This window comes from Ranitomeya variabilis, chromosome 6 (assembly GCF_051348905.1).
Source record: "Ranitomeya variabilis isolate aRanVar5 chromosome 6, aRanVar5.hap1, whole genome shotgun sequence".
NCBI lineage: Eukaryota > Metazoa > Chordata > Amphibia > Anura > Dendrobatidae > Ranitomeya > Ranitomeya variabilis.
The window spans coordinates 498,134,585-498,150,447 of record NC_135237.1 but is presented as its reverse complement, the minus strand read 5'-3'; the positions used below and the strand labels follow the sequence as shown (position 1 = coordinate 498,150,447).

Below are 15,863 nucleotides of genomic sequence, written 5' to 3'. Positions count from 1 at the left end.
ATTCGGTAGTATTGTGGTGTTTGACTGTCTGGTGAGGTTTTTTTTGGTAGTGTATCTTACTGTATTCCAATATAGTGGGATATGTTGCAGACTTTAGTCCGAGTTCTACGTTGAGAGTCCTCCTAAAGAATATGACAGAAAGCAAAAATGTGAGGTTAACAGAGCCTTAAACTAAAGGAGAGAAAATATAATTACAAATAATGACTTACATTTTTAAACCAATTCGCAGAAAGATTATAAAATAAATTTCCTTGCTCGGGAGCCACATTGGGACTCATAATCCAGCCTTAACTTTAGCCGATGACATAATTTCTTGAGTACGTTCATGTCTCTGATTGAGGAGTCCAAGGGGCACCTTTATCACCAAAAGCATTGGATGGTGGGCACTAATATAGGGTATTGTCTCACATTGTCCAAACTGTAGATGGTTCCTGTTAATGCTGTGGAATATTTTGGAATGATATAAACCATGGGAAATAAAAATCATAAATGAATGTTTAGGATTTTCTAGTTGTAAGCTCTGTCCAATAGATTTTTGGCAAACCGCAACCTAATGCTTTTAGCATCTTGTTAAATTTTCAATATGCAACCGATAAGAATAATTGAATTTTATTAAAATGTGTTTTACAGGGTTTGTCTAATCCTGAGAATAGTCTAGGTAGCGTTAATTAAATGCAGATTTTATTTTGCACACTGCACCCATGAGACATCTGTGCACATACAAAAGATGTATGGGAAAAATATGGCATGAGGATACAATTGAAGGACATGTAAGCAGAAGAGGGAAAAGAGTTGGGAGTAGAGAGTATGTTGTAAACTGCATAATATGGGTAATTGGGTGACAAGAGGACATCGCTCTATAGGTTAAAAATGTCTGATTCATGTCGTCAAGTATCTGTTACCACTGTAAGGAAATTAAAATAACTCTGAAATTGCTAAAAAGATTGGTAAAATAATCCTTAATGAAAAACAAATTGAGCAACCAAGTATTCTCATTTCAGGAGGAGATTCTTTTCAATTATGGGTGAAATTGGTTAAAGGGTATCTGTCACCCAATTTTTTATTTTCTCATCTGAGAGCAGAATAATGTGGAAAGAGATCCTGATTCCAATGATGTATCACTTAGTTTACTGGGTCTTCAAGTTGTGCCACAATAAGAGTTTTTAGATGTAGCATGTAGTAGAGCTTAAAAGCTACCCCTGCCCACACCACAGCTTTCTGTGTATAAGGCATGTAGACAGTGAGCTGCTTATCAGTTGAGGGGGTGTGGTCAGACCACTGCTCATGTGAGCACCAGTCCTGGTAGTGATAATATCCTGGTGATAAAACCTTCATTCTATGGGAACAACTGCACACAGTCTAATAAGTGACATATCGCTGAAATCTGCGTCCCACTTGCTGTATTATTCTGTCCTCGGATTATATAGCAAAAATCTGCTGACAGATTCCCTTTATAGGGTTTGACGCACAATTACAACTTATTGCCTCTCCATGAAAATAGGGGTCCTTTGGTTTCTGATAATTGAGCACTGTACTTTGCTATATTCAAAAGTGCCATAGACAATGTGTGAAGCAAAAGCAATATTAAAACATATGAAAAAAATAAATTATTGTTTTTTTGTGCTTCCTACCATGCAAAATAAAAAAAACTAAAAAGAATTAAAATGTGCGTTGTTCCCAAAACCGTACTGATACATGGATCCATAGATAGAAAAAATAAAAAGATGTGGCTCTCAGAATATGATGACGTAAGAAATTTGATCTTTACAAAAAAAAAAATTTCTAAAGCAAAAATTGTGAAAAATTAAAAAAATGTGAACACTGTAAAAGCAAAACTCAAACAAACAATGTATAAGATATCGCAAAATTGCAGTTTTTTTTCTTCCATTCCACTCCTTCACCTCCCACCCACCCCAAAAAATGTAATAAAAGCCTTTCCGTTTCAATATATTATATGTACCCTGAAATTGTGCCTTAACAAATACAACATGTCTCCAAAAAATGCAAAAGTCATTGGCGAAAATTGAAAAACGAAGCAAAAAAGCCTCCATCGTAAAGGAAACAAAGTAAATGAATGAATGGCAAAGGGTTAACGTCATTGAGCATTGTGAGATGAGTAATTGCTTTCTCCAAAATATCTCTTATGGTTTGTACAGATGTAAATGTTCCTTTTGGGTAGAATTTCAAGAGATCGGCTAAATATGAGTAATAAATAATTGTTCAAATTCTGAAGAAAGCTTCCAGTAATAACATAGTTGTGGGGTCAGTGCAGTTGAGGAACGCGAGTGCTAAATAAGATTTATTGTACGTACTATAGTATTGTTCAAGGCAGGTTTTTTTTTCCAAGGCTACGAATCAGTCTGTAAATTACCTCTCTCATTTATAACAGTCAGAAGCGTACAGCCAGCCAGCAGAGGAAAGCTACTGCCCTTTACATGCTCTTGCTTAATACTCGGTGATATTTTAGTGATATATATTGGGCAACCAAACCTGTCAAAATATTCCTAAACTCTGCTGTCTTTAAAGTTTACCTGTGAAATTGAGTCAGAAGCATTATACTACAGCTACATGAAGCAGGCACCCGACTCTGTGGTCTCAAGAAAGTGTGAACGTGCTCTCATGCATTTCATGTATACCGCCTTATGGTCCAGCTCATTTCTTTGGTTTTGCTGTTGATTTTTGTACATTGTACAAACAGGGTTGTGGTCCCTTTTTTGAGCTTGGCATTTCATCTATAAAGCTTCCCATGAAGGTGTGTCTGAACGTTTGTGGCCCGGTCCTGCTCTACCCTTATTAACATTGACATTGGCTGACACAAGATTAAGTTTTAATACTAGAGGTAGGATAGGACCATCCCGATTGGGTACACCTTGTCGTGGTGGGATGGCTTCTACTCTTATTTTATCAAACTAGTGTTTACTAAGTACCCTATGATAGTTATATGTACTATTACTGTATGGTGTATGGTTTTTTTGTTCCTTAAGTTTTGTCTGTGAGATGGCCACAGCGTGAACGTGCTCTTACACATTTCATGTATACCGGCTCATGTTCCGGCTCACTTATTTGGTTTTGCTGTAGTTTCTTGCACTTTGAGCCAGGCATTTCATCTATACAGCTTCACCTGAACGGGTGTCTTAACATTTGCGGCCCGGTCCTGCTCCACTCTTATTAACATTGACATTGGCTGACACAAGATGAAGTTTTAATACTAGAGGCAGGATAGGACCATCCCAAATGGGTACACCTTGTGGTGGGATGGCTTCTACTCTTATTTGATCAAAATAGTGTCTACTAAGTACCCTATGATATTTATATGTACTGTTACTGTATGGTGTATGCTTTTTTTGTTCCTTGAGTTTTGTCTGTAAGATGGCCACAGCATGAACGTGCTCTTACACATTTCATGTATACCGGCTCATTTCTTTGGTTTTGCTGTAGTTTCTTGCACTTTGAGCCAGGCATTTCATCTATTCAGCTACCCATGAACGCGTGTCTGCATGTTTGGGGCCCGGTCCTACTCCACCCTTATTAACATTGACGTTGGCTGACACAAGATAAAGTTTTAATACTAGAGGCAGGATAGGACCATCCCAATTGGGTACACCTTGTCGTGGTGGGATGACTTCTACTCTTTTTTGATCAAAATAGTGTTTACTAAGTACCTTATGATATTTATATGTACTATTACTGTATGGTGTATGCTTATTTTGTTCCTTGAGTTTTGTCTGTGAGATGGCCACAGCGTGAACGTGCTCTTACTCATTTAATGTACACCGGCTCATGTTTCGGCTCACTTTTTTGGTTTTGCTGTAGTTTCTTGCACTTTGAGCTAGGCATTTCATCTATGTAGCTTCCCCTGGATGGGTGTCTTAACATTTGGGGCCCAGTCCTGCTCCACCCTTATTAACATTGACATTGGCTGACACAAGATGAAGTTTTAATACTATAGGCAGGATAGAATCATCCCGATTGGGTATACCTTGTTGTGGTGGGATGGCTTCTACTCTTATTTGATCAAAATAGTGTTTACTAAGTACCCTATGATATTTATATGTACTGTTACTGTATGGTGTAAGCGTAATACCCAAGACCATATTCTCTTAAGGAATGGGCAACACTTCATATAACATTAAAACATATCAATACCACAGTAAAATACACTGGGTATTTAAAGAAGTGTAAAACCAATATATAAAACAAAGATCTTTATTACAAATAGTTAAAATACATATATACAAACAAATATTAAATATGGTGCCTCAAACAGACCAACAAATACAAATAAGGTCAACTAGAGCAAGATACATTATAATTTGATCAAAGATGTAACCATACAAAAGTGGGCAGAAAACGCTGTTCAGAGATGCACATAATTTAGTGCACTCCTTAAGGTGCAAGGCAAAGTTCAACCAGGAACTTAAGCCATGGATCGATCAGACCTCAATACACTCCATGGTTCACACTAGTTACTGTGAATACCAAACATTAAAATAAAAGCATATCCCACACCCTACACATATTACCTGATCGGTGTCTTTTCCAATGTGCTCAGCCAAGTAACAACCTTACAGCCCCGACGTGCGTTTCGTTGTGCTTCTTCCTGGGGGTGTGTGTTACTGTATGGTGTATGCTTTTTTTGTTCCTTGAGTTTTGTCTGTGAGATGGCCACAGTGTGAACGTGCTCTTACATATTTCATGTATACAGTCTCATGCTCTGGCTCACTTCTTTGGTTTTGCTGTAGTTTCTTGCACTTTGAGCTAGGCATTTCATCTATACAGCTTCCCCTGAACAGGTGTCTGAACATTTGGGGCCTGGTCCTGTTCTACCCTTATTAACATTGACATTGACTCTCACAAGATGAAGTTTTAATACTAGAGGCAGGATAGGACCATCCCGATTGGGTACACCTTGTTGTGGTGGGATGGCTTCTACGATTTTGATCAAAATAGTGTTTACTATGTTATTTATATGTACTCTTACTATAGGGTATATGGTTATTTTGTTTCTTGAGTTTCGTCTGTGAGATGGCCACAGCGTGAACGTGCTCTTACACATTTCATGTATACCGGCTTATGCTCCGGCTCACTTCTTTGGTTTTGCTGTAGTTTCTTGCACTTCATACAAACAGGGGTGGCGCTCCCCCTTTCTGGGCTAGGCATTTCATCTATATATGATTGCTTCCCATGAACGGGTGTCTGAACAGTCGGGCCCCAGTTCTCCTCTGACCTTATTCACATTGAGTTCGGCAGACACAAGGTGAAGTTTTAATACTAGAGACAGGATAGGACCATCCTGATTGGGTATACCTTGTTGTGGTTGGATGGCTTTTAGTCTTTTTTGATCAAAATAGTGTTTACGGAAGTGCTCTGTTATTCACATATACTATGTACTTATTTATTTACCTACTATAGGGTGTATGGTCATTTTCTTTTTTTCTTGGTTTTTGTCTGTGAAATGGCCACAGTGTGAACGTGCTCTTAAATCTTGCACATATACCAGTTTACGCATTGGCTCATTTCTTTAGTTTTGCTAAAGCTCATGAAGCACACACCTGACTCAATGGTTTCAAGAACAACTAAGAAAATCATAAAAGCCAATCTGATTTAATTTGTAGCTTGATTAACATGAAAGAACTAATCGCTAATTATGGAAGACTGTACCCTTTTGTTTTTTTGCACTTATTTTATGCTGGTCAACAAGGCTGGTCCTACCTAGGAAATCAACCCCTTTGGACGGGTTTTATCTTCTCATAATTGATTCCAAAGCCATTAAAAATGTCAACCCAAAATAAGAAAAAAATGAGGAACAAAAAGTAAATCATTAAATCAGACAAGGCAAGTTGTCAAACGTAAAAGCAAGGAACTGTAACTGCAAGATAAAAAAAAATACTTGCTATGTAGATAACAGGAGCTTTGGGGTACTGAAGGAGCTTCATTGTGACTTGAGGGAACACTTGTATTTCTGTGTATGTATCCATCTTCAAGTAGACCGACTTTTTTTTTTACATTTTTACGTAGATCGTTTAGACCTGATGAGACTGGTGTATTCACTTTGAAAATCCTTGTCAGACTGACAGCTGCAGCTTGTACTGAGCAGTGCAAAATCTCAGCAGCAGGAGGGAGGAGGGACACTGAGGAACTGTCAGTTAAACTAGTTGGGCACAGATTCAGCAGCACGAGTGAAGGGGGACACTGAGGAGCTGTCAATCATGCTATGTGGATGAAGAAGAGTTACATTTCATAGAAGATTATCCAAACATTCTGACATGGATTTTCACAGTAAGTACAGCAGCTGCATCAGGTCTAAAATATTTACATAATAATGTATAATTTAAATCTTATCAAACTGTTATGACTTGCAGCAGGAAATATGAGTAGTACTGGGGATAGAGGCTGGTCATTGCTAGAGGTCATTGGGCCTCCTTATTTCCCTCCCTATAGTATGCCCTGTTTTTTGCAGGGTATATTTGTGATATATATACACCGGTGTCTGCAAGCAAAAAGCATTTTTGGTTCCTTAACATTTATCAGTTTTCCATACAGACCCAACCTGGATCGACAGAACTGCCTCCTCACTTGCTTGTCAGAATGATGCATGTCCTCCCTTATAGGACACTACACATTTTAATGAGACCACTGACGCGACAAAAGAAGTCGTGACTGCTGTAGAAAGTCCAAAGTGCTGACCTGTATAATACTGGACATTGATGCTGAATCTGACTTCGCGTTTTGTATTTTATGACTGATAATTATATAAATATAATATAATACACTTATTTAGGTAAATATATAACAATTTATTATTATTGTCTTTTATTAATCTTTTAACATATATTCATATATATTTTTTTAATTCGTTTTCAGGGTTGGCTGCAAAAATACGGCTACCTTCCACCATCAGACCCCAGAATGTCGTTATTGCGCTCTGCGGAAACCATGCAATCTGCTATAGCTGCTATGCAGCAATTCTATGGTATCAATGTTACAAAAACAGTTGACAGATTTACAATTGAGTAAGTAGATTTTCCTTACTGTGGAATTGTATGCAGTGCACTAGATGTCTCTTATACTGGTTTTTACGCATTTCTAAAAATGTTTTTTAATGAATTTGACTTTCCACGTCATATGTGTTATACAGTTTTATGCAAAGTATGAAAGTTATTCCCCTTCGTACATACTGTTAATCCACTGAAGTCGGCTCTAATTGGCCACTTCGTGTATGTGCACACAGCGTCTTTTATATGCTGGGTTAAAGAGAATCTGTCAGCAGGTTTTTGCTATGTAATCTGAGTGCAGCACAAGGTAGGGGCTGAGACACTGATTTCAGAGATATGTCACTTATTAGGCTGTGTGCTGTTGTTTGAACACAATCAGTGCTTTATCAGCAGGAGATCATCACTTCCCAGACTACAGCTCCCGTGCTTCCTGGTCCAACTCCGCCTCCAGCCCTGATTAGTAGCGCACTGTCAATATACAATGTACAAAGAAAGCTGTGGCCTGAGCAGGGGTAGCTTTCTGAGCTCTGCTACATGTTACACTTATAAACTTTGATTGTGTCACAACTGCTGCACCCAGTATATTAAGTAATGCATCACTGGAATCAGGGTCTCTTCCTCTACATCATGCTGCTCTCAGATGAGGTAGCAAACATCTGGTGACAGATTCCCTTTATCCTCATCACTCTTGATGCACAAGACATCAGGACAGCACCTGCATTGTTTTTCCTGAACCATCTTCTTTGTCGTCTTCTCCGACCCTTCTTTTGTGTTGACTTTGCTGCCGATGTACAGGTCCTTCTCAAAAAATTAGCATATAGTGTTAAATTTCATTATTTACCATAATGTAATGATTACAATTAAACTTTCATATATTATAGATTCATTATCCACCAACTGAAATTTGTCAGGCCTTTTATTGTTTTAATACTGATGATTTTGGCATACAACTCCTGAAAACCCAAAAAACCTGTCTCAATAAATTAGCATATTTCACCCGTCCAATCAAATAAAAGTGTTTTTTAATAACAAACAAAAAAACCATCAAATAATAATGTTCAGTTATGCACTCAATACTTGGTCGGGAATCCTTTGGCAGAAATGACTGCTTCAATGCGGCGTGGCATGGAGGCAATCAGCCTGTGACACTGCTGAGATGTTATGGAGGCCCAGGATGCTTCAATAGCGGCCTTAAGCTCATCCAGAGTGTTGGGTCTTGCGTCTCTCAACTTTCTCTTCACAATATCCCACAGATTCTCTATGGGGTTCAGGTCAGGAGAGTTGGCAGGCCAATTGAGCACAGTAATACCATGGTCAGTAAACCATTTACCAGTGGTTTTGGCACTGTGAGCAGGTGCCAGGTCGTGCTGAAAAATGAAATCTTCATCTCCATAAAGCATTTCAGCCGATGGAAGCATGAAGTGCTCCAAAATCTCCTGATAGCTAGCTGCATTGACCCTGCCCTTGATGAAACACAGTGGACCAACACCAGCAGCTGACATGGCACCCCACACCATCACTGACTGTGGGTACTTGACACTGGACTTCAGGCATTTTGGCATTTCCTTCTCCCCAGTCTTCCTCCAGACTCTGGCACCTTGATTTCCGAATGACATGCAAAATTTGCTTTCATCAGAAAAAAGTACTTGGGACCACTTAGCAACAGTCCAGTGCTGCTTCTCTGTAGCCCAGGTCAGGCGCTTCTGCCGCTGTTTATGGTTCAAAAGTGGCTTTACCTGGGGAATGCGGCACCTGTAGCCCATTTCCTGCACACGCCTGTGCACGGTGGCTCTGGATGTTTCCACACCAGACTCAGTCCACTGCTTCCTCAGGTTCCCCAAGGTCTGGAATCGGTCCTTCTCCACAATCTTCCTCAGGGTCCGGTCACCTCTTCTCGTTGTACAGCGTTTTCTGCCACATTGTTTCCTTCCAACAGACTTACCATTGAGGTGCCTTGATACAGCACTCTGGGAACAGCCTATTTGTTGAGAAATTTCTTTCTGGGTCTTACCCTCTTGCTTGAGGGTGTCAATGATGGCCTTCTTGACATCTGTCAGGTCGCTAGTCTTACCCATGATGGGGGTTTTGAGTAATGAACCAGGCAGGGAGTTTTTAAAAGCCTCAGGTATCTTTTGCATGTGTTTAGAGTTAATTAGTTGATCCAGAAGATTAGGGTAATAGGTCGTTTAGAGAACCTTTTCTTGATATGCTAATTTATTGAGACAGGTTTTTTGGGTTATCAGGAGTTGTATGCCAAAATCATCAGTATTAAAACAATAAAAGACCTGACAAATTTCAGTTGGTGGATAATGAATCTATAATATATGAAAGTTTAATTGTAATCATTACATTATGGTAAATAATGAAATTTAACACTATATGCTAATTTTTTGAGAAGGACCTGTATGTACTGAAGATATTTCTGCTCATGATACAGATTAAGGTCCAGGAATGTCGAAGGGACATTTAATAATAACGTTTTGATATTAATTCATAAGGCTACGTTCCCACAATGCGCTTTTTGGAGAGTTTTTGATGTGGTAGATTTTCTGCACCCATTAGGGTAATAGTATAAGCTACGAAGAATGACCCCCACAATGAGGCTGTAAGAAGCCTCCCAGAAACCCAGAGTGAGGCCGTCCAGATTAATCCCACAAACTAAGCAGATCATGACAAAATGCTGCAGGTTCGGCTCCTGGGGCCAATAACAATCCAAGATACTTGCAGGAAAAAAGTCTAGTATTTCATTAAGGCTCTTCAGTTAAATATCTGGTAGGGATGAGTGAATCAGTGGAAGTTCTGGTACCCAACCCAGAATTTAGTCCAAAGTTCGGTTCGGATGCTATAACTGTACCTGAACCCATTTGAAACAAAGGAGACTTGAACTTTGGATCTGTAAAAAAAAAAAAAAACTATCTCTCTGCAACGGTCTTCCCGCCGAACTCCGAACATTGCTACAGACTTCCGGGTAAGGCCTCTTTTACACTTGCGTCGTGTGACGTACGTCGCAATCCGTAGTTTTGGGAAAAAAAAAACGGATCCTGCAAATGTGCCCTCAGGATGCGTTTTTTTTTCCATAGACTTGTATTGCTGACGGATTCCGACGTATGGCCACACGTCGCGTCCGTCGTGCACTGGATCCGTCGGTATTTGGCGAGCCGTCGTAGCAAAAAAATGTTAAAGTGAAAGTTTTTTCGCACGTCGCGTCCTCCATTTTCTACCGCGCCGAAACTCCGCCCCCTCCTCACCGGACTTTAGACTGGGCAGCGGATGCGTTGAAAAACTGCATCCGCTGCCCACGTCGTGCCACATTTTCACAACGTGCGTCGGTACGTCGGCCCGATGCATAGCCACGGACCCATACCGACGCTAGTGTGAAAAAGGCCTTAGTCGGCTTTTGGCATTTATCACCGGACACTGAATGTCCAGTACGAACCCCAAACTTTTAAGTTCGGGTTCGTTTTTCTCTAAGATCTGAACAAGAAACCCATGGATGGGCCTGTTCCCCAAGTGAAGAGTCATTCTTTCTTCTCTGACACATAGAGCAAGGTCCAAGAGTGTGAGACTCTGGTCTATGAAGCCGATATCCCTTTTATGTCTCTAGCTGGCAACACTTTTTTGTATTTTTCCACTTTCAGCTTTCTACATAAATAGCAGAGATTAGGCACATTACATAAATATATTTTAGGAACTTGATTAATGAAGAGATTGCAGCAGATATCACAGTCTGTCAGGAAGTCGTCGGTAGCTGTCAGACTCTGTTAGACTAAGAAACGTTATGTGCCAGACAATAGATTGTAAGTGATAATTGTCATGTTCCATTGTAATAAGTCAGTACCCTATATATTTATCCACATGGCTCCTAAATATTGTAACACTATAAATGGGTTTCAAAATACGTATTCTGCTTCCCACTCATGTCTTACTGTCTTTCTACCATTATGTTGCGTTGTGATAAGACAGGATGTCCTCCACGAGCCATGCTGGACTGGGGAGCTCTCTACCTACACAGACCAGGTCCACAGCCAAACACTTAAAGGAAACGTGTCATCAGTATTTTTTCAACAGAGAAAGGAGAAGCGCCCCATTTGTGAATCTATATTACCAAATAGAAGATGGGGTGCCTGGGCTGCTCACCTAAAGTCGTTGATCTCGGCAGGCACAACATCCATGATGTTAACTAAAGTGCAAAGTATTTTAGAAAGTTGCAGAACTTTTTATTTCTACATGTTTAATTTCTACTTAAGTGTATTGTCACAGGACTCTTTCATTATCACAATGTCCCCATTTGGGGACTCCCGGCAGTCAGCTGTAATCTGTGGGGAAACTTGTAAGTGTTTGGTTTTCTTCTGCTACCACAGAGGAAGTTAAAGGGGTTGTACACATTTTATGTTTAAATTTACAGAAGATAAGGTGGCTTACAAAAGAGAGAAAGAAGCCATACTCACAGGGCCGGACTGGCCATCTGGCAATTCTGGCAAATGCCAGACGGGCCTGTTTGGTCGTGAGCTGCCTGGTCTGCTATATTGTTAGCAGAATCTGTGTTCTCAAGCACCCATACTGTTAAGAGTTGTGATGGAGCACTCAGCACCACAATCCTCGCTCCACTCCAGCGCTGCTGTCTAACAGTCCCAACACCCTGACCTCTAAAGCCATGGTCCCGTGATTAGTGGTTGGGACTTCCATCAGTTCTGATACATCACACTGCAGTGCTTGGGTGGGAGGGTGAATCTGGTAGTAAGTATGGCTCATTTCTTCCTTTATAAGACATCTTACAATATGTAAACTTTAAAGCAAAATGAATGGAAAGCCTATTACAGGGGTTAACCAGGACTTTTATTATTTTTGTGTATGGAGCTAGGAACTTGAAGGCATGCAGTTGCTAACTACCTGCCTGTTCTGTTCTGGGAAAGATTCATACTGGCTCAGGGTGGTCATGGACCTCTCCTGCTTGCGATTCTTTAGCTTACACTGATGTCACGTCCACAAAGCGATTTCTTCTCTTTCACTTTGCTGGGGCGTCTCTGCTGATGTCATGCTGATTGAAAGCCGGCTCCCCGCTGCCTAACTGCGAGAAGCCAGCTGTCAATCAGCATGCCATCGGCAGTGATGCCCCTTAGACAGAAGGGGAAAAGCTGCTAGGTAGTCGAGAGGTGAAATGAAGCTGGGGAATTACTGGCAGAAATTGTCCCTGTGTAGAACAGGCAGGTAGTTAGCAAATACCTCTCGGTAAGTTCTTAGCCTCTTAGCAAATATAATAAAAGTTCTGGATAACCCGTGAAATTCTGTGTAATACAGGAACAGGACAAGTCCTCAATACGAGAGACGCTCTTTGTAACCACTTTTCACTCTGGCAAAGAGATTTGGATTGTGAACAGAAGACAACCCTCTATTTGGGTACAGGATAATGAATTTTCAAAACTAGATAACTCTATTAGTCGTAACGTGGATGTGTCACCAGATTTTATAATGCAAACTGCATACGTTAATAAATAGAACAATTAGACTTGATGAGACTGATGCCCTTACTGTGAAAAAAACGTTAGATTGTTCGTATAATCCTGATATGAGGATAGCCATTTTATGGACTCAGAAAATGATAATTTCATCAATCAAAACTATCCAAAAGGATTGTGCAGTCATCCTGACATTGGAGAGCAAGGGTCCCCAAAATGTAGCTCAGGAGCCATATATGGCTCGTGGTTTAATGAATTGTGGCTCGCGGCTGTCAGCCCGTTTGGTGCATTACCTCCAGGTCTAGCAAACAGGTATGAAGATCTCATCTGAAAATGGTGAATTTTGTGAGCAGCCCTGCACAGAAGAGCAGATCTGGATGCATTGCACATATACTGGTCTTAGGGGTTTAGAGATAATTTTATGTTTGGTACGCTGGACACAGGATGAGACTTGTTGTGATCTGGTGACCTTGGAGCCGCATGAGACTTTCTCAGGAGAAGGTGGGACCTGTACTGACCGCAAACCCTAAACTGACACCGCAACTAGAAGTAGCCATGGGGTGTACCTAACACATCCTAGACACCTCGACACAGCCGGAGGACTAAATACCCCTATAGATGGAAATGGGAATTCTATCTTGCCTCAGAGCAGAACCCCAAAGGATAGGCAGCCCCCCACAAATATTGACTGTGAGTATTAGAGGAAAGACACACGCAGGCAGAAATCAGGATTTAGCAAAAGAGGCCATGCTAGCTAAATAGGAAAGGATAGGACAGAATTCTAAGCGGTCAGTATCAGGGTGGATTGATTTAAATCACGCCGATTTAAATCATGATTTAAATCACGATTTAAATCAAAAGATTTTTTTCTATTTAAATCGGATCGATTTAAATCATGATTTTAATCATGATTTAAATCACTGATTTAAATCAAAAGGTTTTTTTTAATATAAATCACGATTAAAATGAGAAGTGAGAGCAGTGCGCATGTGCGCCCATAGTTACACGGACGAAACTAGGGGCAACGATCTAACGCCAGGGTGAGGGGGGGACCCCAAAGTAAGTAAAAATCTTTTTTGTTTTACTATATGGCAATAGGTAGGTGTTTAAAAGCAGCATGTCTTAATTGTATAAACTATTAATAGCCTCCACATTTTGTTCATACTGCCCCTTTAATTCCACACTTCTAGCTTGGTTTCACTTTTGGTTTAGTTTCTTTTTCCATTCAGTTGACATGCCCAAACTTGTTGGATAGTCAGCATCCTACAGAAACCTCTGGAAGAGCATGGCATTGTGAATGTTACACATATACAGCCTTTATTCTACTGAGTTAAACAACTCGGCTTTATCTCATGATGGAAGAACCTTTGGATGGTAAAATATTTTCCTCAAAAAGCAGTTTATTGAAAAAAATCCGATTTAAATCAAAAAAATCCAATTTAAATCAAAAAAATCCGATTTTTTTGATTTTTTTAAAAAAACATTGATTTTTATCCACCCTGGTCAGTATTAAAACCCTAAAAATATCCACAGCAGAAAATACAAAAATTCCACAATCTAACTAAAGTCATGGAATGTATCTCTGCATCTCCTGAGAATCCAACTGGACTGAAAATATCCAAACACAGTCTAAGCTGGACAAGAAAAAACAATGAATAGCACTGAATTGTAAAGCACACCGCATGTGTGCAGCAGAAACAAAACCAGACACTTATCTTGGCTGATTTGGCAGCAGGGCAGGAGGAACCAGACAGAGATGAATAACCTCCAAGAACAATGGGCAACTGGCAATGGCTAATGAATCCTGCACACCTAAATACCCCAGTCAGAGCTGCAATCAGCAGGAACACCTGCCCAGGATTGCAACCCAGGGACAACAGCATTACCACCAGCAACCACCGGGGGGAACCCAAGAGCAGAATTCACAACAGAGACTCAAAGCTAGATGCGACAGTGTGATGGAGTGCTTGATGGGAGAATACTGAATGGGGGTATTGTGGGAACCCCTGGATCTTGATATTCTGCTTCTGGCTAATTTCTGTAGAAAAACTTTGTTTCTTTTTATACCCGTAATGGGGGCTTTGGTTGTCACTACTGTGAGGGGGGTGAGAGTGGATGTGGCTCTCTCAGAGCTGAGTGTGGCTCGTGACCCACTTTCAGCTGGATGTGGCACTTGACCCTCTGCCAGAGCTGGATGTGGCTCGCAACCCTCTGTCAGAGGTGGATGAGGCACTTGACCCTCTATCAAAGCTGGATGTGGCTCGCGACCCTATCTCTGAGTTGAATGTGGCCCATGGCCCTCTCTCAGAGCTGGATGTGGCTCGCAGCCCTCTCTCAGAGCTGGATGTGGCTTGCGACCGTCTCCCAGCTGGATGTGGCTCGCGACCCTCTCTCTGAGCTGGATGTGGCCTGTGACCCACTCTCTAAGCTGGATGTGGCATGCAGCCTTCTCTCAGAGCTGGATGTGGCTCGTGACCGTTTCCCAGCTGGATGTGGCTCGCGACCCTCTCTCAGAATTGAATGTGGTTTGCGACTCTCTCATCTGGATGTGGCTCGCAACCGTCTCCCAGCTGAATGTGGCTCGCGACCCTCTCTGAGTTGAATGTGGCCCACGACCCTCTCTCTAAGCTGGATGTGGCTCGCAGCCCTCTCTCAGAGCTGGATGTGGCTTGTGACCGTTTCCCAGCTGGATGTGGCTCGCGACTCTCTCTCAGAATTGAATGGTTTGCAACCCTCTCTCTCTCAGCTGGATGTGGCTCGCGACCCTCTCTCAGAGCTTGATGTGGCTCGTGACCATCTTCTAGCTGGATGTGGCTAGTGACCCTCTAACAGAGTTGAATGTGGTTTGTGACCCTCTCTCAGCTGGATGTGACTCACCGCTATCTCTCAGAGCTGGATGTGGCTTGCGACCCTCTCTCAGCTAGATGTGGCTCGCAGCCCTCTCTCAGAGCTGGATGTGGCTCGCGACCGTCTTCTAGCTGTGTGTGGCTCGCGACCCTCTAGCAGAGTTGAATGTGGTTTGTGACCCTCTCTCAGCTGGATGTGGCTCGCAGCCCTCTCTCAGAGCTGGATGTGTCTCGTGACTGTTTCTCAGCTTGATGTGGCTCGCGACCCTCTCTCAGCTGGATGTGACTCACAGCTATCTCTCAGAGCTGGATGTGGCTTGCAACCCTCTCTCAGCTGGATGTGGCTCGCAGCCCTCTCTCAGAGCTGGATGTGGCTTGCGACCATCTTCTAGCTGGATGTGGCTCGCGACCCTCTCTCAGAGTTGAATGTGGCTTGCGACCCTCTCTCAGCTGGATGTGGCTCGCAGCCCTCTCTCAGAGCTGGATGTGGCTCGTGACCGTTTCTCAGCTAGATGCGGCTTGCGACCCTCTCTTAGGTGGATGTGGCTCACAGCCCTCTCTCAGAG

The 15,863-nt window shown here is 41.7% G+C and overlaps 1 protein-coding gene across 2 annotated transcripts in view; it reads left to right on the top strand.

Annotated features, from left to right (window-relative positions):
• Positions 1 to 15,863, top strand: part of MMP16 (matrix metallopeptidase 16) — a 234,055-nt gene that overhangs the window by 128,670 nt on the left and 89,522 nt on the right. For both annotated transcript variants that reach the window (XM_077270784.1, XM_077270783.1), the window contains exon 2: positions 6,865 to 7,013. In XM_077270784.1, coding sequence (XP_077126899.1) covers positions 6,865 to 7,013 — 149 coding nt within the window. The remainder of the gene's footprint in view (positions 1 to 6,864; positions 7,014 to 15,863) is intronic.